We start from the raw sequence: 19,350 nt of genomic DNA on the forward strand, positions 1-19,350 counted from the left end.
CTCGACCCGCTGCCCTGTCGCGTGCACCGCGTCGCTGTGTCCGCTGACTCATCAGCACCAGAAACTCCCAACCCAATAACCGGGCATTCATCGTTGCCGCACCTAACCAGCAAGACAGGCACAGGTCAGTCTATCACGCTCTCACCCTCACGACTGACGTACAAAGTACTCGGCACGGAGCATGCTACGATACGTTGCGAGTGCAGCTCTCGGGCATGCGCCGTCTTCGACGCTTCTTCATTTGTACACGAGACTGTATAAAGTATCCTGTCGACTCTGTCTTCGCCCTCCTCATTGTTCGCCCTCCGACGTGTATAATACAAGCGTCTCTCTCCATCCTTCCCCATCCCTCGCAAGGCAGCATCCAAACCCCGTCTCCGTTCAACCCCTGGCCTGCCTCAAACAACGCGCAGGCAGTCGGTGCCGCCTCCGATATTCGTTCCTGTCGATATCCCGACGGATACCATGTCCATGTAATGTCGTACGTAATGATGCCCGTCTTGGACGGATGCATGTGTGAAAATGCTTAGCCACAAACGCCGTCCTATGTCTCCGCGTAACACGATGCGACAGCCAGATGGCTGCTGCCCCAATCAAAGCCCTCCTTTGCCATGCCCGGCTGGCATGGGCTACATCTCCTAATCGAACATGGCCGCCTGTGACGCGCCCTACTTTTCCAGCTCGTAAAACAGCAGATACACCTCCCTCTGCATGCCCAACACCTCGCTCGTCTTGGCCTCGCGCACCTTTTCGTCGCTCACGCGCCACCACTTGTCCGAGGCAATCTTGCGCTTCTTGGCGCTTTTGGCCGCAGCTGACCGGAGCCCCCCGGGCGATGTGGTCCCGTCCCCGTTTGACTTGGGCGACGCCAGCCTGGAAATGGCCGACCTGGTCGACGCCGCGACGGAACGCAGGCTGCTCGTGTCGGCATCCCTGTCCCTGCCGTTGACGGGTGTGGAGGGGGCCGTGCTCCGTTCGGCGGGCACGCTCCGGGGAGGCACCGGTAGCGAGTCGAGCGAGGGCGTTGACGAGTTGGCGGTGGGGGACATGGACAGCAGGTCGGGCGTGGATATGGCCGGGCTGGCGCCTTGCCTGGGGTTGATCTCGGGCGTGGACATGGGCGTCGGCGTCTTGCTGTACACGTCCGACTGCTGGAAGGTGTTGGTGTTGTGATATGGCAGCACTTGGTTCTGCCGCCGAAACGCCTCGTAATGGCCGCTGTTATGGCCGCCTCGGTGCGCGATGATGCCGAGGAGCTTGTACTTGTGCTGATCCATGAGTCCGCCCAGCGGTAGCTGCTCGGGGAAAGCCACCTTGGCCGAGTTCTTTTGCGTCATCTGGCCCGCGCCGTAGATGGAGCGCGAGAGGTGAATGGCTAGAACTTTGGGAAATATGGTCATGCGCGTCGTCTTGGCGATCTTGCGCTTGGGCGCGTATCGAATGTCGCCGAGCTCGACGCCCTCGGGTGGGTTTTCGGGGTCCGTCTCGATGGCGACGCGCAGCTTCTCGATCTTGTCCCGTGCCTGGGCCTTGAAGCTCTCCGACGTGGACACGGCCGCCTCGTGCTCCAGGTTGGCCCTGGTCTGAACTAGGCGACACATCTCGCACTTGAAGTCGTCAATGTACTCGGTCTTAAAGATGCCGTCGAAGCAGGCGTTGAGCGACGTCGACGAGACGTGCGGCACGGCCAGGGTGATTGTGCAAAACGCCTCTTCCCTGGGCTTGGTCTTGTATTTGCACGTCTGGCACTCGAGGTGCGATTCGTATTTGCCTTCCATGGGGAAGCCCTCTTCCAGCTCGAGGGGCACCTGCGCGTTGCCTAGCGCGTCCCGAATCTCTTGCGCGTCTGGCTGCGTCGAATCGCCGTCGTCGGATTCTTTCTCGTCGCTGGCGGCGGCGTCGTCGTCGTCGTCTTTGGTGACGGGTGAAGCGGCGCTGTCGTCTCGGTCGGGTTTGTGCCCGTTGCCGTTGATCGCAGGGGTGCCGTTGGGGGAGACGCCGTGCTTGCGGGCGTGGAAGCGGGCGCGCTGGGCGGCATGGTATTCGTCCTTGAGGCGCTCGGCGACGATCTGTAGGAACTCTTGGGCATCTTGCTGCTGCCTGCTTATGCGCTGGCGAAAGGCGACCTCGAGGACGCGGACGAACTGGAAGGGCGAGATGGCCTTTTTGGCGATGGGGCGCTCGTTGAGGGCATCGAGCATGTCCTTGAGCCCCTGTGTGACGAGGCCGTCCTGCAGGCCCTGGAGACGCCACTGCTCGAGGCGCGAGCCGCTGAGGGGCTGGACGAGGTTGGCGTAGACGGCGGGGTCCTCGATGCGGCGGCGGTGCGTCTCGCGGATCAGGTAGACGCGCAGGTCACCGAGCCCGGCGAGGGCCTGGAGGACCGAGTTGATGAAGCAGTCATTGGCCTGGTTGCGCAGGCCGACAATAGTCTTCTTGCGGGCGCCGGCGGCCGAGTCGTGGTCGATGGTAAAGGTCGGGCCGAAGACGTAGATGAGGGCGACGGCGGCGAGAGACGCGCCGGCGGCGTAGGAGACGACGGTCGCCGACTTATCGGGCATCGTGACCCGTCGACTGCCGGTCGCGAGGCTCGGCGATTCGGAGAAGAGAGTCGACGGCCGAAGGGAGGGGGGTTAGGGAAAGTGAAGCTGAGGGGAAGACGAGAGATGAAAAGAGAGAGGGAGGGAGGGAGCGGCGGGGAAGGGGGGAGGGGAGAGAAAGAGGCAGGAGGCTCCTATGAGAGACGTGCGTGCCTCATGTCCAAGCTGACGACGTCGGGGGTCTCGGTAGGTGGTGCGTGTCGGGGTCGTGTCCCGCCCGGTCCCGTTGCTGATAAAGCAGTAAGCGGCGGCAGCAAGCGGCGGCGACGGCAGCGGTGTTCTATCTTTCGTCGGCCAGGAGAAGGAGGAGGCGCATCTCCGCGTTGCAAGACTGACGGGACGGCCGGCCGGGTATTTTTCTTCTTCGTCTTCTTTCCCCCCCTTTACTTCCGAGCGAGGCGGCGCGCAGCAGAGCAGAGCGGCGGGAGGGGCGGAGGGTTGTTGGCAGCGACTGGGCGGCGGGGGTGGGCGAAGGCGTAGAGATGAGGAGGCGGAGGAGGATGACAGGAGGGAAAATGCGGGCGAATGGAAGCCGAGTAGCGAAGTTGGGGAAGCGCTTACTACAGTAGGCACGTTAGTGTATTCCTCCCGTTCAGTTCTTACTAGGCAGGTGCCTGACGAGCAGTCAAACGGAGTTTAGCAGTCGGCAAGTTGGTTGCCTTGGGTTTTAGTTGGCAGACCGTGTGTGTACATTGTACATGGTCCCCCCCCCTCCCCCCCCCCCCAAAAAGCCACCCCCGGGGCTAATAAGCGGATCGCAATGGGTTTGGCGGCCGTCTGCTGCCAAAGGGCGCGCGGAGGAGCCAGCCACCAGCATCACCATCACCAATATCATCTTCACCACCATCACCCAGTCTTCTCTGTATAGCTCTCGGTCGCCGCCGCCTCGGAGGGAGGGAGTGAGTGAGTGAGGAGTGGGCGGGGGGCGCACGATGACGACGAGGGGGCGAATTTTTTTCTTCCAAAACTGTCTTTGCTTGTTGGCGTTGCTGTCTTGACGTTGCACCGCAGCAAGCTGCGTGATGCGATGAACGTGTACAAGCCTGGGCGTCGACATGACTGCGCCCCCCATCCATCCATCGATCCATCCCTTGATCATCTACGGCGTGTGTGAGTGTTCCTACCACCCAAGCACCCGTATTGTACTGTACTCCGTACATCACAGACAACGAAAGACGGACGCCGCGTCGTCGTCACCGACGTGCACGAGGTGCAGCGCAGCGTCTTGTTGGGCAACACACAATGCGGAGGCGGGCCTCTTCGGCATGCCCGGCCCTCCTCCTCCTCCTCCTCCTCCTCCTCCTCCTCCCCCTCCCCCATCAGGCTGTTCTCATCAGCTCCGCTCAGGTCGCACGTCTCGCGACCCTCCCCCCCACACCCTCGGGACGGGACGGCCTGGCTGCCCTGGCTGCCGGGGCCCGTTGCGACGCTTCCATGGAACATTCGATCGGGGCTGGCAATGTCATACCTATCATATTGTATGTCGACACAACTGCAACAACAACTGCTGCAAGGTACGGACAGCAGCACTCTTGGTCCCAACCCGATCCGTTGTCACGGCGCGCCCGCCGCGAGAGACACCACGAGTGCTGCTGCATCGCGACCTGCATCAGTAACAAGTTCGTATGTACAACTCGCAGACAAAGACAAGTCATTTGCTGGTGGTGTTGGCGGTATGTCGTTTGTCGTGGCAACCCTCTCCTAAGTTACTACGTAGCAGCGCCCCGTTTCTCGCCATCGCCCCGGCCCGTCACAGTCCGCGGGGTATCCCCGTGCTCTGCGCACCGGCGCTCTCGCACGGAGGAACGAGGTAATGAATGCTCATGGCCTCCCTCGTCCCGCATCGAAGCCCGCGACGAACCAATGCCAAGCAAGACTCCCTCCCCAAAGCCCAGCAGGCTCACGGCCCGACGCGCTCGCCCCTCCACTCCCACAACGTCCCGTCCAGCGCTCCCCGCTTGACCCAGCCCGTCACCAGCTCCTGCGGCGTCTCGTCGCCGTAAAAGGGCACCGGCACCTCGTGCACCTCGACAGTCATCCGGCCCTCCGGGTCAATCTCCGCCCATCGCGCCGTGTCCAGCTCCGGCACCTCCCACGCCGCGTCGAGCAGCACCACCCGGATCCGCCGCCCCAGCCGCTCGTCCCCCCGCGGCAGCTTGTGGAAGTACTCGTCCTTGATGTTGGTCTCGCCCAGCCGCCGCGCCCGCGCCAGCACCACGTGGCCCAGGTCCGGCAGCGTCGCCACGTCCCACCACAGCCAGTGGCTGTCGGCCGGCACGCCAAACAGCGCGAGCCGCTTCAGCTTGGGCCACAGGCGCCACACGTCCGTCGGCGCCTCGGGCAGGCTCAGTGCCGGGTACTCACCCAGACACACGAATTCGTCGAGCCCCGTCAGCTGTTCGAAGCCCTCGCGAAGCGTCCGCCGCACGTTGAGGTGGTCGTCGAGGGGGTCCAGGCTGCCAAAAGGCATCTGCACCACCAGCCGCCGCAGTGTCTCGCACACCTCGCACAGGAGCTCGCGCACCCACACCGCCGTCGGCTGATCGTCGAGCGACGGCCCGAACGGCGTCAGGTAGAGCGACGTCACGTTACGCAGCGCCGGCACCGGCGGCAGCGTCGGCACCAGCCGCGGAATGCACTGCAGCAGTGTCGCCAGCCGCACGCTCGAGTCGACGTAGACGCATCGCTGCCGCAGCAGCTTGGAGGCGTGCCCGTACGTCGCACGCGACACCCTCGTCAGGGAGAGCAAGGTCCGCGTCGACGAGTGCCAGGGAGGCAGCAGAGCGCGCGAGTTACCCGGCAGCACGCACTCGATGACGTGCAGGAGCAGCTCCGCTGGCAGCCTGACCGCCGCGCGATTGCCGCCACTGCTGCCGCTGCCGCTGCCATTATCGCCGTTGCGTGGACTGGCGACCTCCATGCTAGCTTGCGGGGCGTCCCATCGTCCGAGTCCAGAGTCGGGCTTGGGCCGCGAGACGGGAGAAATGAGGATGTGCAGGGGCGGTCGGTCCCTTCAGATGGCGTCGTCGATGGGCCGCATGGCGGTGGATTCTGATAGATGTGTCGTTCTGTGTGGCGTGGCGTGGTGTCGTGTGTAAGGAAAGAAAGAGTAGAACCTGAAGGGGGGGGGATGTGGAAGCTGATGGGAGACGGGGAAGCTTGGTGCAGATTCCAGGCGGTGCCTGCCCAGCAGCAAGCTGGAGGTGGCTTGAGCCGGCGGCGGCGGCGAGTGGTGGCTGATGAGGAGGTGCAGTGAGTGGCAGCGGGCCGTTCCTGGGCAGCGCAGCATGCTATTGGCGCGCCCTGCAGTGCTATGCCCCCGCCAGTAGACAGGTACGTAGTCATAGGCCAGGTACCCAGCCCACGCAGCCTTCTACACCCGGGGTTGAAGTCGCTCTCGGCTCCGAGCATAATAAATGCACTCAGATGCACAGAGTCCAACCTGGCTGCTTGCAGCCACAAGGTCCCTTACCCAGCATACTACAAGGACTTCATACCTTACCCAGTGTTAAAATCCTTGCTGGAGTAATAAGCCCTCGCTGTGCTTCGTACTCCGCTTCCCGCGCGTCTTCTCTGGCCAAATGAAGCCTGACGTCGCATACGAGCTGAAATCCTCATACGGTACCTGGCTGGTCGTACTCAAGTCAGCTCAGTGTTTAAAGAGATCCATGGATGCCCCTAGGAACCCGCACACACCAAGGTGCCTACAAAAGTCGGATGCGCCGATAATGCAAGGGTGTCAAAGCATCAGTAAGTACGAAGTACCTCATAGAGCACATGTCGCTCCGATGTCGAATCATCCGTATTTCCTTCTCGCTCTTCAGCTACGTGCCCCATCACCTAATAGGGCCACGCAGAATACCATACGAAGTACAGAATGCAACCTATAAAGACAGAGCAATCCCAAAAGAAAAAGAAAAGCGCCCTCGCATGCTTGCTTGTTGCCATGATGCTGAGAACAAGGCTCAAAAGCCAACGCCCAACTCGCCCACCCAAATCGAGGCTGCCTCCAGCAGCACTCTTCCACAAGTACGGGGTATCAAGTATAGCCTCTTCCTTCCTCGGGGAGCCTTTCTAAGCACTCAGTCGTGGGGTCATGCACCACTCACTACCAGCCCCCGCCGCGCGATTCTCCGCGTTCACGCCCTCTTCGACGGGCTCTCGTAGCTATAGTCCACGCTCCACAACGAATCCCATAGCACCGACTTCTTGCTGGGACTTCCGGCCGACTCCTCACGCTGCAGTGGCGCACGTGGCTGTAGCGCGACCTCCATCAGCGTCTGTTCATGGTCCAAGGAGGGTGTCGACGGTCCGTACCTCAGGGGACTTGGGTGCCGGGCTGCCCTGAACCGAGCTCTCGCCCGGCACCGATCGGGGCGCCGGCCACGGCTGCTCGGCGGGGTTCGCGAGGCTCGCTGAGAGGAGGCTCGCCTGCGCAGGGCTCGTGCCCGCCGGCGTGTCCGTCGCTGCCGCTCGCAGAGAGTTAGTCTCGCTAGCTAGCGCGCTATTCTTCAGTAAAGCCGTGCCGGCGCCCCCTCCGATTGCCAACGGCAAAGCCTTCTTGGAGTTTGAGCTGCTGCGTCGACTGTCTAGGCTCTTCGACAGCGTCCTATTGATTCCCTCGATGCTGGCCACGCTGTCGCGGTTCTTGCCCTTGCCCTTGCCCGCGTGCGACTGAATGTCCGCCGTCGCCTCCACAGTGTTGGCCGCCACCGTCGACTTGCCCATGCCGGGCGTGGATGGGGCTCCCGGCTTGTCCTCGTGGGCATCAATAAGGTACCATCGCAGCCCGTCCGACAGCTGGAACGGATTGTCGTTCTCGTCGTCGTTGACCGACTCGGCATCGTTGGCCGGCTGAAGGCTCTTGGACAAGTCAACGACCCGCTCCTGTACCCGTGAGATCCGGGCAACGAGCCATTCTCTGTGCCGCAGCCGATGCGCATCCTGCTCCCGAAGAAAGTAATGCGGGAACCCCACGTTGAACGCCGCCCACGCCCCGGCCTGCTGGTTACGCGTCGGCAGGAATAGCGCCAGGTCGCCCTCCTTGAAATGCCTAAAGGCAATCTTGTCGTGCGCGTCCTTTTGTGCTGCGTGAGCCCGGTCGCGATAGCCCCGCGCCTCTCTTTGCCACTTGCGGGCCTTGTGCTCAGCTTCCTTGATCCTGAGGTACACCGTCTCGGAGAACAGGTCTAGGTCGAAGCAGCCGAGCGTCTGCATGAAGTGCTCGTATTTCTCGGCCTCAGTCGAGCCATCGCTTCCGTCTATCCAATACAGCGGCTCGAGGTCCCCGCTGTCAGTCATCTGCTGAACGCCCAGGCTTGCCGAACGACGAAGCGAGGATCCTGGATCGGACGAGTCATTGGGGTTCTGCGTGCTCCTCTCCGACCGGGGGATCTTGTTGATGGCCATCTCGCCGCCTTGCCGCGTGACCGAATATCCGATGCGCTCCAGTAGACGTGTGAGGCGGTCGTTCTGTGAGTACAGTCGCTGGCTCAGGCCCTTGGTCCGTCCGTCGCGAGCCTCGTACTGCGCTGACATGGCGCTCATCTTGCTCTGCACGAACTCGACCCTCTGCTTCACCATGTGGAGTTCCTCCTCGAGGCTGCCGACCTGCGACTGGCGCGTGGCTAATTCTTCCGCCTGGCAGGCGACTTTCCTTTCCTCGTCCTCGAGCCTCTTCTGTAGCGTCTCGGAACCCGAAGCCCCGTCCGAGAGCTGCGCGCGCAGGCGGCCCAGCTGTTCTCGCCCTTCAGAGACCTCGCCCTCGAGAGCAGTAGCCTTGGCCTTCTCTTCGGCCACTGTCTCGCGCAGGCGCAGGGCTGCTTCTTCTTCCTCCGCCAGCTTGCAGTTGACACTGGCCATTTCTGTTTTGCTGTCCCTGAGTGAATTCAAGGCTTGCTCAAGGTCTAGCCTGGCTACAGCCAGGTCGCTCTCGGCATTGCCCAGCTTGGCCAGGAGCCCCGTCGCGTGCGACTGAAGCGAGTCAGTTAGGTCTATCAAGTCCGCTGGCACGCTTGCATCGGGCGCCATATTCTCGTGCAGTTTTCGCAGTGCCTGATCCTGCACCTCGATCGTCTCGCGAGCCTCGCCCAATTCTTGCGAGACGGAGCGGTTTTGCTCAGCCACCACTTGTACCTGGCGCTCCGACGCTTCGAGGCGGTCGCGTTGCATTTGCGCCTCCTTTCGCAGGAACTCCACTTGACCCTGAGCCTTGAGGACGTCGTCGCCGCGTTCCCTCGTGAGGCGTTCAACTTCGGCCTCGAGCGCGCGCACCTTCTCGTCATAGGTCGCCTTTTCGTTTTCTCGCGACTCGCCAAAGTGCTCAATCTCGTCCTCCGTATCTTCGAGGCGAGCTTTGAGAGTCTTGATCTCGTCTTCCAATGACTTTCTTTCGTCCATAAACTCCCTCTCGAGAGCTTCCATGTTCTCGAGAAGGTCCTTCTTGGTCGAGTTGACTTCCTGAATTTGGTATTCCATATCGGCGTGCTGAGTGCTGCGGGCGTTGAGCTCCCTCTCAAATTGTGCAGAGCGCTGCTTCTCCTCCTGCAAGTCGTTTTCGAGCTGAGTGATCTTCCGCAGCAGCGGATCGGCGCCGTCAGAAGACATTCGGCGGTCATCCGGGCGACCCGACTTGACGGACGAAATCGAGTCTTGCCTCTCGTGCGGCTGGTTCTTCTGAGGCTGAAACAGGTTTCCGGGGCGGGAGGTCTGACTCTGCCTGTGCAAAAGGTCCTCCAGTCTCCGCACCCGACTCTCTGCCGTCTTGAGCTTGCTCTCCAGCTTGGTTTTGTCGTCTTGCAACGTGCGGAGGAGATCATCATCACCGCGAATCAGCAGACCGCTTCGGCCCAGTGCCGCCTCGTGGACGCTGCCGTTCTTGAATGCCTTTAGCCGCTTCGACTGCTGCTTCGTGGGGTTGTTGAGCTCCTGGATGAGCTTGGTAACATCTTCGAGGATGACAGGGTCGACATCACTTTCCTGCAGGTGCTGGACAAAGGCGTCCAGCTCGTCTTTTGCGAGTGCAGGCCACGGCACGTCCTCGCCCAGCAAGTTCACTTCAAGGCCGACAACGCTGATCTCGGACGACGGCCCGTACATACTGCCGACCATCTTCTGCCATCGTCGCCGTCTCTTTGACTCCTCGTCCTGAAATAGCGCCATCTCGTTTGCGAGTGTCGACGAGTCCGTCTTGACCTTGTCGACCCACTCTCGGCGCCGAATGGCCTCGACGGCAAACGACGCGTACATGTACGGAAGCTGATGGATGAGACGAAGGTAATCAAACGTTGTCAGGTCGTCCTCGGACTGGTTCAAAACGTTGATCTGGTTGCGAACGCTGCTATAGAGGGCAGTGACGTCCGTTGTCGTCCGCATGTGGATGACGGACTCGCGGGCGATAGCATTGCGGGCATCAGTGACGTACTGCACTATCTCGTCCATCTCCTTGGCTCGCTTCTTAAGAGAGGGCACCAGTCGCTCCGTGTGGTTCGAGGCTGTCTTAGATGCCTGAGCAAGATCCCGTTGCGACCCGGCGTAGCCGAGAGCGGTCTTGTAGTCGGAGTCGATCTGACTGGCCACGGCCTCGATGTCATGGAGCAAGTGAATGGCGTCGGTGCTGTGCGCCAAGGCTGACCGACTCATGAGTTGCTCAAAGTCGGAGGCCAGCCCCTCGAGGCCGCGGTACATTTGTGTTGCCATCTTGTCTAGCTCGGCGGCTTTGTCGCTAAACCGTCGTTGGGCGGTAGCTGCCAGCTTACCAGCTTTCTTCGCCGTCTCCAGCTCCACAAGGTCCTCTAGAGTGACATTAGTCTTGGTGACTTCGCCGCGCGTCATGAACTTGACCATGGCGGGCGAGACCGGGGTCTTGCGGGCGAGCGCCAGGTATTGCTCCCAGGATGCAGCGAGCTGCCCATGCTCTGCTAAAGCTGGCTCTACCCACTTCTTCAGCTCGTTATACTTGGGCTCGATCTGCTTTACGCTCAGCTCGAGATTAGTAACGGCGGCGTCCAAGCACTTGATCATGACGTCCATCTCATCGTAGCGCGCAGTGGCAGCATCGCTCAAGCGAGCGCACTCTTCCGTGAGCCGCACGGCCCAGTTGCGGCGTTCCTCGTAAAGGTGCTGCCATGATGTGATGGCCTGGACGTCATCTATAGAGTTTGGTGCTGTGGGGATGGAGAGGCGGCGCGGTGCGGGCGTTTCGGAAACGAGCGACGGCGACGCCACAGTAGACGCTGTTTGCTGCTGGGTGACTCGGATGTCGTAGATGTAGATTTCTTTCTGCGCAGGACAGGTCAGCAGATGCGGGGGGGCACACCTTTGACGGGGTATCACCAACCTCGGCATGGAGACTCGCATACTTGAGGGTGCGTCCCTGGGGCGTCAGAGCCACCATATGCTGGAGGGATACGGAGCTGTTTCGGGCGACCCAGACCTTCAAGTCATCGAGGCTACGACGACAGTCGGCGTCAGTCCCTGCATAGAAAGGGTCGGGGGGAAGTTCCGAGGACCGGCCGGAGGACTCGCACCTGGAGAACTGCGCTGTGTCGACCTCGAGTCGCTGGCCCGTATGGGCAATCAAGACGTGGGTAGCCATCCCGAGACATCTCCCGTCCCGGACGATGCGGCGCTGTGGTTGCCGGCGACGGAAGGAGGTGGAACGAGACGAGCGGGAGGTCGGACGTCGACGTGTTGTTGGGAGCGTGCAGAGGTTACAAAAGATGGGTAAGACAGGGCGACGGGCAAGCGAGAGGGATGCCTGATAACGGAGGTCGTCACCAGCTGGTGAGGCTCGGCTAGCGCATGGGCGGCTGCAGGTCGGCGACCGCCAGACTGGGCCAGGCACGCACGGGGGGGTTCCTGTTCGCTGGTGTGGCACTGGAACAGGCCAAGCGGGCCACTGGAGACGACGTCACAGCGGCCTCTGGTGATGCTGTTTGTAGGCGTGTTTGGAGTTTCGCGCTCGTGACGGGCGCCCGGCTGGCGGTCGAGGTGCCGCTGTCAGCTGGCCAGTGGACCCTGATCCCCAGGGTGCAAAGCTCCAGCCATTTTCCTTTCATCCATTGTGAGCGTGACTCGCTCAACAGGTGACGTGACGGGGGTGCGTGCCGGCGTGAGCGCACCAGCCATACTCGGCACCAGCCACATGTGGCTGATTATGTTTTGGACGGGAACCATCCAATTCGCCAAGACTGACGGCGAGGAGCTCCAAGAGTCAAGGGAAGTCAGCGGTTCAGCAAACGCCTACAGACAACGTACGACTGGGGTGGTGGTGCTTGCAAGAGGCCGACTCGCTTTTCGTTCATAAGCAGCCTGACGGCGGCGCGAACATGAGCGTTTCCAACGATGATGTCCCGATGGGGGACGTTGACTCCGGGAATCAACATCATCTTCCTCTATCTACGGACGAGCAGCGCGCGCTGGAGCTGTACGACAAGCTTCAGACGTTGCGACTAGAGATTGCCCTTCTGAACGCGCAATTGGCAAACCACCAAGGTCAGTTACAGCCTTGGAGATAACTCACACCAAGCAAAGAGCTTTTGAGTAGAAGCTTGAGCTCACCAAGCACCCGCAGAGCCGCAAAGCTCAGACGAGGTCCCGGAACAGACAAGGCAGGACCTCCTTGATGCAAGGGCACTGTTCAAGCTGCGTCAAGACGCTGTCGACGCCGTCCTGATCGCCAACCCGGTCCTCAAGGCCGTGCACAACGGCACCGACGCGACGCCGGTGGAACGGCACGTTCTCGCTCCCCCCTCCGTGTGCCTGCGGCACTTGCCCGGGTCCCCTGCTTACCGATTACCAGTGACCTTGTCTCCTACGTAGAGCAGCGAGACGACGCCGCCATTGCCGTCTCGAAACACGCGTCGGCAGTGGAAGCCACGCTCAACGAGTCGACGCGTGTCCAGGCCGACACCGCCTTGGCAGTGGCCAGAAATGTTGAGCTGGTCGCTGAGCTGCTGGACCTCGCGGCGCAGATCGAGGAGAGGAAGCAAGGCCGTCTGGATGACGCCAGGTCTCAGGGCGAGGTGCGACGGCTAGAGGAGCAAGTCAAGGCTAGCAAACGGCGGTGGCAAGTCGTAAAGGGCGTGTCCAGCGGCATGGTTGCGGGTAGCGGTGTGGACTGGGCTCGCGATGACGAGCTTCGGGACATGGTGCTTGATCCAGAGGACGACGAAGACGTCTAAGTAGACAGAGGTGGGCGTCGAGGTGATAGAGATGAGCGGCTGTGCGCCCATAGCTACTTTACGCGCCTCAACACATTCTGAACCCAGCATTATGGCGAGTGCTACTACTCATACTACACTCAATCACAGGGTCAGCCCGCCCATATTCAGCCTCATGGTCCGGTCAGATCGTGACCCGCCTTGTCGGCTGGCTGGGCCTCGCAGCTGGCGAGGGATGGCACCTCGTGGGCGTCATTCGGCACTGTACGTACATCGTATGCATCCATAAAAGACCGAGGCGCAGGAACCCGCACCACACCCGATCAATGAGCTCCCGGCAGCTTGGGACCTGCCGGCCCCGTTCGGAGGTCTGGTTCCCTCACCCGGCCATCTCGATCTTGCGGAGCTATGCAACCATCCCCGGCGCACGTGATAGTATGCATGCGAGCGCAAATGCGAGCTGACTACACTACAGTGACCAGAGGCAGGCGGGTGAAACCAGACCTCTTGCCACGACTTGCCCGCCGGGCCGCCCGCCTTTTATTTCGTGAGCAAACGCGGAAATCACTGGGGGACTGGCGGGACGCGAGGGAAGCAGGTGGCGTGGGCTTGGCTGGGGCTCCCGATCAGAACGCGTCTCTGGGAGAGAAGCATGGCATGGGTCCGAGAGCGGCGGGGCCTTGGCTTGCTTGCCTCCTCGCTCATCAGCGCGGCGAGGCTGCTCTCCCCCCCCACGTCCTAGCCGACCATGGCTCGCTCGATCGAGCTGGGGCGGCGCGACGAGGCGTTTATTTTCGCTGGAACTGGGACTGGGACCGGGACTGGAGCAGGGCAGCACAAGCAGGGAGCGAGCGAGCCGCGAGGGCGCGGCGCGGTGGACAAGCAAGGCACCTGCCCTGCCGGGAGAGCCTGGATGCCATCCACCTCATCCATGCCATGCCTCAGGCCCTGCCCTGCTCTCGGGGCGTGCGCTGCACGGAACTGGGGCTACCCGGCAAAGTACAGCACAGTATCAGCGCAGACTGCCGCTACCGAGCCACCTAGAGAGTGGTGTGTCACGTACCCGCCCAAAGTCGCTGGGTGTACCTGCTGATGCCGTGGCTGGGCGGGCTTGTTTTGGCCCAGCACGCAGAAGGAATGGCGCCGTGTGTGTCGGTCGACGAGGTGATACAGTATCCAAGTAACTCTGCGCCCAGTACTCCGTACCTTGCCTCGCCCTCGCCCTCGCCCTCGCCCTCGCCCTGCCCTGCTTGACTCGTCTGCCTTGCATGCTCCCTCCTCCATCATTGCCCACCGCCCGCGCCGCGCCGCGCCGGGCTGGCTCTGGCGCCTGATGAGCCGACATGGCAAGCAGGCCATTATCTGCCATTTGCCAACCGGCATGCAGCACTGGGGGCCGCGCAGAACCGCGTACGACACTCACCTGCTGCATCGTCGTGGATTTTGCTACGTGCCGTTGGCTCCTGATCGTGTTCTGTGGCCCGGGCCCCCGCTGTCGCCGCTGTCGCCGCTGTCGCCGCTGTCGCCGCTGTCGCCGCTGTCGTTGATGTTTGTCATGTCTCGAGTTGCCTGCATGTGGAACAAGGGGCAGGCGACCTGATGAACCGAGCTCCCCTCTCTCGTTGCGCTCGAAACGGCGGTCCCTTGCGAGCAGCCAGCTGCCTGATTCATCAGGAATTGTGCCTACCACTGCCTCCCCTAACAAATCTCCTTGGGCCTTCGCCATACCCTTAAATCCCATCGGTGCGTTCGCTGCGAGAGCTGCTTTTTGTCCGTCCACGTCGCCTGTCGAGGGAAATCGCCGTTCGACATGGCTGCCGTGTCGAGAGCCCAATCTCTCGGGCCTGGAGTCGGATAGGTGCGCGCGACTTGTCCAGCACACCGGTGGACGCCAGCAAAGTTGCGCTGCTGCAGCTTGAGACGGACGCAGGAAGCAGCGCAGGCCGTGTCCGGCGCGCGGAGGCGCGCGCTACCAACGGTACCAACAGCTGCGTACCAGTACCTGGAAAAGTCGTATGACGGTACATTTCGTCATGCGAGAGTTCAAGTACCCCGCTCGTGGCCGCGCTTTGGCTCGAGGCTGGCACTGGGAGCTCCTCAGAAGGGCCCAGTCTGCTCTCTCCCAGCCACCTGGTACTCTCCCTCGGACGCAGCGCCTGCACCAATTGGGCCAAGTGTCGGTGGTGTTGCGCGACAAAGTCGGAAGCGTGGTTATTTCGGGTCCACGGGCGGTGGGCCGGAACAGTGCCGTGGGTGTCGTCGCAGCAGCGTACAGTACGGATGTACTTCTAGCATCAGGCGGGTCCTACTCCTAGGTACCATCGGTGGATAGTACTTGCCTTCCATAGTAGGAGAGGCCTGGTTGCGCTGCACTGGACAGTCTCGGGCTTGTGTGGCTTCCTTCCCCAGCACTTTTGCAGCGCTTCCACTGCCAGTAGCCGGCGGCGTCGGTGCATCTTGACAATTGTCTTGCCTGAGCCGAAAGCGATCCGTTGAGGGGCTACCTAGATATGTGTGCAGGAAAACCGCCGTGAATGCGACGGGGCACTTTATGAGACCAGATGGCGCTGGAGTGAGGTTCGTTGCAAAGGGTCGTAATGCCATGGTACCCGTCTCCGTGTGTACCCCATGGCTGCTGCCTTCCTGGCTGGCCCGCAGCTAGGACAGATCCCCGTGGTTCTGATACTCGGCAAACGTAATTCCGCCACCGCTCCATTGCGGACACTGGGAAGGCCCAATTGACGCCACGAACGACGCTGGGGATGCTTCTGTGCGCGGTTCGTACGAAGATGTAGTATGGTGCCCACCTAGGTGAGCTTCATGGGCGAGCTCTTAGCTACCTATCTAAGCTAATTGACGGTAAAGATCTCTCGCGCTAGCCGAGAGTGCTCTTCTGCCATCCGACAGGAGCGCCAAGCAGTACGAAGCACTTCGTAGCGCAAATGCCCCTGCCGTGCTGCCCCTGTTGGCGGGTGATGACAGCGACGACGATGAGGAGTTGCACAGCACGACGTGCCCCTGCGTGAGACCTGCCGCTGGGCCTTGCAAGCCTGCGGAGGTTTCGTGTGGGGGTGGTCGGAGGTCGGGGAGCTGAGGGTGGTGAGTGGGTGAAGATGAAGATGAGGGTGGCAGGTGGAGGTAACATGTAGGTGCTGTTACCTCAGGAGGAGTGATAGGACTAACCTACGAGGGGCGGAGGACCGAGGACTCCAAGCAGCAACCAGCTATGCGAAGATACCCAGCCTGCTCCCTTGACTGCCGCCGCCCTCCAATGCCTTTGCTAGCTCCCTCAAAGCTGCAGTGGCGAGCGCAGGATGCTGGGGTCGCGTTGCTGCACTAGGCCGACCCACCCGAGCTCTTGCAGACCCGCCGACCTGCTGTACGAGCAGAGCAGTACCGCCATGGCATATGGCGCGTCGATGGGCACAGTCCCAGATGGACAAAACATTTGCGTGGTCGCAATTTCGGCGTCGGACATTGGCGACCGCGTCACCTGTTTTCTTGCTGGCGATGAAGCAGGAGCATCGTTCCTGGCGCACGTTCGTTTCCTCTTGGCACGGGCAGGTACGACGGCCCAAGACCCTCCATCCATCCCTCAGGCAGGCGCACAGGATTGAGTGTTGAGGCAGGTAGGTGGGCGAGAGCGCGCCCGCAAGCTCCTGCCTGGCTGTCCCAATCGCAACGGGAGGGAAGGAGTGGCGGAGGTGGGTAGAGTCCTAGATGTATACAGTGCGAGGTACATGACGTTCGTCGCGGTACAAGGCCCTTGTACTGTACCTCTGCGAGGGAAATGGCGCGTTGCGCGTACCCATACAGTACCACACAAATAAACAAGCCTCGCGCTGCGCTCGTTGGGGGAGGAGGGGCGCAAGCGAGACGGAGGTGCGCGCAGCACAGGAGCTAACGAACCAGAAGCGTTGCAGTCGGTCATCCCATGGTCTTGTCTGTGAGTTCCAGTGGCAGACGCGGGCAGCAGCCCGCCGGTGTCCAAGCTCCTTGGCTGCGTTGCTCTCGCCCATTCCTGTGACTGAGAGCGAAGTCTGCGGCTGGCGGTATTTTTGTGAGCTTCACCAACTCCAACCCAGGGCGTGTGGGTAGACAAGGCGTTCAAGGCAGGGGGGATGGCAGTCCCAAGGCGACAGACCCTCCTTGGGCGTGATGCCCATCAGCCTTCTTTATTCTTCTGTGGTACTAGAGTACATAATAAGCCTGATGTCGCGTCCGGGGCACGCACAAGCCGAGGCCAGGTGCTGCTAGGCATGTCTGACATGCTTGTATTACTGGCACTACAACCAGCCAGCGTTGGTGGACTCACGCACCTTGCGCTCGCGCACATTGTCGTCGCGCATGGCTCGGAGTGCGCGTAGTACACGAGAACAGAGGTGAGGCCGGAGTCATTACGCGGGTTTACAGAGTGCACTGGAAAGCGCGACAACCATTGACAGTACTAGGCAGCCGGCAGCGCCGCCAGCATCCAGCAAAAAGAGATTGAGGGAGAGGGAGAGATGGCTCAAGGCAGAGGCAGGGGCGATGCTGCACAAGTGTGCCATACATGGATGGATGTCCTTTGCATCGCTCTCTTTCCGCCAGCGCGAGGTGAGGCGTGCGCATGGGAGTGAGTGCCCACCTACGCGCCATGCCAGCCGGCCGTCGAGCAAGTACTCCGTTAGTACAAAGGGGTGCGCTGCACTTGTGAGGGAAACATGACGGGCGCGGCACTGCGCTGCTGTGGCCGGGCTGCCATTGGGCTCTCGCTGACGCTGGCTGGCTGACCGTCCCTGGCCGTTCCATCCATCTGCTGTTGCCGGCGCTGCTGGTGCCGGGCGCTGGCGCTGTCGCTGTTGCCCTGCTGGCAGGCCGACCGACGCGCTGGCGGTGCTTGGCCTGTCGCAGTGCTCGCTAGCTGGGGGCACAGCTGGAGCTCTGCTAGGGTTGGGAGGGGGACTGGAGGGAAAGGGAGGGGGGACAGGCTCAGACCAGCCCATATGTGCAGGTACGCGCAGAGGAGAGGACCTAGGTATCGCTTGTACCAGTTCTTCCGTGGCTGGTACTTGGGAATTAGCTGGGTCGGCCGCGTTCCTCCACACACACACACACGCCCGCCCGCCCGCCCGCCCGCACTCACACACACACACACACACACCACACACACGCACACGCACCCGCTCGCTCGCTTTCGCGCGCGTGCTTCCCCCCAATCACTCCCCCATAGTAAAAAGGGTGCTTGGCCCTCCCCCCCCAATACTGCGCTCCCCTCTCTCTCCCACTTCTCCCATACAAACTCCCACCCAAAAACCTCCCATACAAACCGCAACCGCGTCTCTTCGCAACACAGCACGCGCCCTTGGTGAGTACCTCTCTCTGGCACTGCATCACTGCAAAGCAAAGGTCACGGCTGCCGCATCGTCGTCGGACGGCTTGCCACCTCGCTTTCCCCCTCGCTGGCCGTTTTTTGGGCCGTTTTGACTTCGACTGTGCATTGCGAGCCCGTTTGCCTTGGTGCATCGTGCTTCAATCGCGTCGTCTTCGTTGTGGCCTCTTCTTCCTTCAACCGCCTCGCGCCGTTGGCGCCCATTTCGACGAACATCAACACGCTGACCAGCGCGTGCGCATCGCAGACCACGGTTTCATCGCCGTCTTCTCTTCGTTTTAAAAGTCTTCAAGGTACGTGGAGGTGCTCAATTGCCATCTTTTTGGACTTCACAATGTGACGTGCCCGCGACGGTGCCGCCAATGCCTCTCCGCCTTCGCCCTCAATCTCACTTCACACCCTGGCCCTCAATTCACTTACACCAGCCTCCACACACAAATCACGTACCGCGTCGCTGGCCCCATCGGTGGCTCCCGGCGCGCGACCAGTCACAACAGCACCATTGACGTCGCTCGGCGCGCCGTCTCACTTTCGCACCTTGCCTGTCACCGCACTCACTTCATTTCTGCACTTGATAAATGCTGCCGCATCCTCACTCAATTCCGCTTGCTAACACGAGACGTGCAGACACATCATCAAAATGCCCAAGGCAGCAGCTGGCAAGCGTGGCGCCAAGGAGGTCAAGAGACGCGGCAAGAAGGGTTAGTAGTGCTCTCTCCCCATGACATCTGTCGCGAGCCTGTTGGGTCGCCGGAGGCTCCCGCTTGACTGCGTAGCGACTCTGCTTCCTCTTCATGTTTGGGGCACGTGCAAGACAAGGTTGCTGATGGCATCAGACCCCAACGCCCCCAAGCGTGGCCTCTCCGCGTACATGTTCTTTGCCAACGAGCAGCGTGAGAACGTCCGTGAGGAGAACCCCGGCATTTCCTTCGGTCAGGTCGGCAAGATCCTGGGCGAGCGATGGAAGGCCCTGAACGACAAGCAGCGCGCCCCCTACGAGGCCAAGGCCGCTGCTGACAAGAAGCGCTACGAGGACGAGAAGCAGGCTTACAACGTAGGAACGCCACTCTGCTCCATCGCATTCTTGAACAAGTGAACTAACAGACGTTGCAGGCTGAGGCCGATGACTCTTCTTGAACCGGTCGCACCGGGCTGGGTTGAGTGGTCTTAAATCTTTTTTTCCCTTGTATCTTGGGCAGGGCGGTGTTGTATGACT

At 61.4% G+C, this 19,350-nt stretch overlaps 6 protein-coding genes across 6 annotated transcripts; 2 read left to right on the plus strand and 4 right to left on the minus strand.

Moving 5' to 3' along the window:
* Positions 1-206: 206 nt before the first annotated feature.
* JDV02_001272 (Ubiquitinyl hydrolase 1) lies at positions 207-3,242 on the minus strand. The gene has a single exon (XM_047982187.1). The coding sequence runs from the start codon at positions 2,559-2,561 to the stop codon at positions 669-671; it is 1,893 nt and encodes a 630-aa protein (XP_047838149.1). The 5' UTR covers positions 2,562-3,242; the 3' UTR covers positions 207-668.
* A 317-nt stretch (positions 3,243-3,559) lies between these two features.
* JDV02_001273 (uncharacterized protein) lies at positions 3,560-5,776 on the minus strand. Its single transcript, XM_047982188.1, has one exon. The coding sequence runs from the start codon at positions 5,518-5,520 to the stop codon at positions 4,501-4,503; it is 1,020 nt and encodes a 339-aa protein (XP_047838150.1). The 5' UTR covers positions 5,521-5,776; the 3' UTR covers positions 3,560-4,500.
* Positions 5,777-6,186: 410 nt separating this feature from the next.
* Positions 6,187-11,630, minus strand: ATG11 (oligomeric, coiled-coil, peripheral membrane protein). The gene is made up of 4 exons (XM_047982189.1): positions 11,129-11,630; positions 10,939-11,050; positions 6,918-10,880; positions 6,187-6,856 (listed from the first exon to the last, which is right to left on the minus strand). The coding sequence occupies exons 1-4, from the start codon at positions 11,194-11,196 to the stop codon at positions 6,740-6,742; spliced, it is 4,260 nt and encodes a 1,419-aa protein (XP_047838151.1). The 5' UTR covers positions 11,197-11,630; the 3' UTR covers positions 6,187-6,739.
* A 187-nt stretch (positions 11,631-11,817) lies between these two features.
* Positions 11,818-13,000, plus strand: JDV02_001275 (uncharacterized protein). The gene is made up of 3 exons (XM_047982190.1): positions 11,818-12,095; positions 12,175-12,334; positions 12,403-13,000. The coding sequence occupies exons 1-3, from the start codon at positions 11,930-11,932 to the stop codon at positions 12,782-12,784; spliced, it is 708 nt and encodes a 235-aa protein (XP_047838152.1). The 5' UTR covers positions 11,818-11,929; the 3' UTR covers positions 12,785-13,000.
* A 925-nt stretch (positions 13,001-13,925) lies between these two features.
* Positions 13,926-14,639, minus strand: JDV02_001276 (uncharacterized protein). Its single transcript, XM_047982191.1, has 2 exons — positions 14,492-14,639; positions 13,926-14,421 (listed from the first exon to the last, which is right to left on the minus strand). Exons 1-2 carry the CDS (start codon positions 14,502-14,504, stop codon positions 14,210-14,212), a joined length of 225 nt encoding a protein of 74 aa, XP_047838153.1. The 5' UTR covers positions 14,505-14,639; the 3' UTR covers positions 13,926-14,209.
* A 3,741-nt stretch (positions 14,640-18,380) lies between these two features.
* Positions 18,381-19,271, plus strand: NHP6 (Non-histone chromosomal protein 6; the record flags this gene model as incomplete). The annotated part of the gene is made up of 3 exons (XM_047982192.1): positions 18,381-18,835; positions 18,971-19,188; positions 19,248-19,271. Exons 1-3 carry the CDS (start codon positions 18,775-18,777, stop codon positions 19,269-19,271), a joined length of 303 nt encoding a protein of 100 aa, XP_047838154.1. The 5' UTR covers positions 18,381-18,774.
* Positions 19,272-19,350: the final 79 nt, after the last annotated feature.

Source organism: Purpureocillium takamizusanense, chromosome 1 (genome assembly GCF_022605165.1).
Source record: "Purpureocillium takamizusanense chromosome 1, complete sequence".
Lineage (NCBI taxonomy): Eukaryota > Fungi > Ascomycota > Sordariomycetes > Hypocreales > Ophiocordycipitaceae > Purpureocillium > Purpureocillium takamizusanense.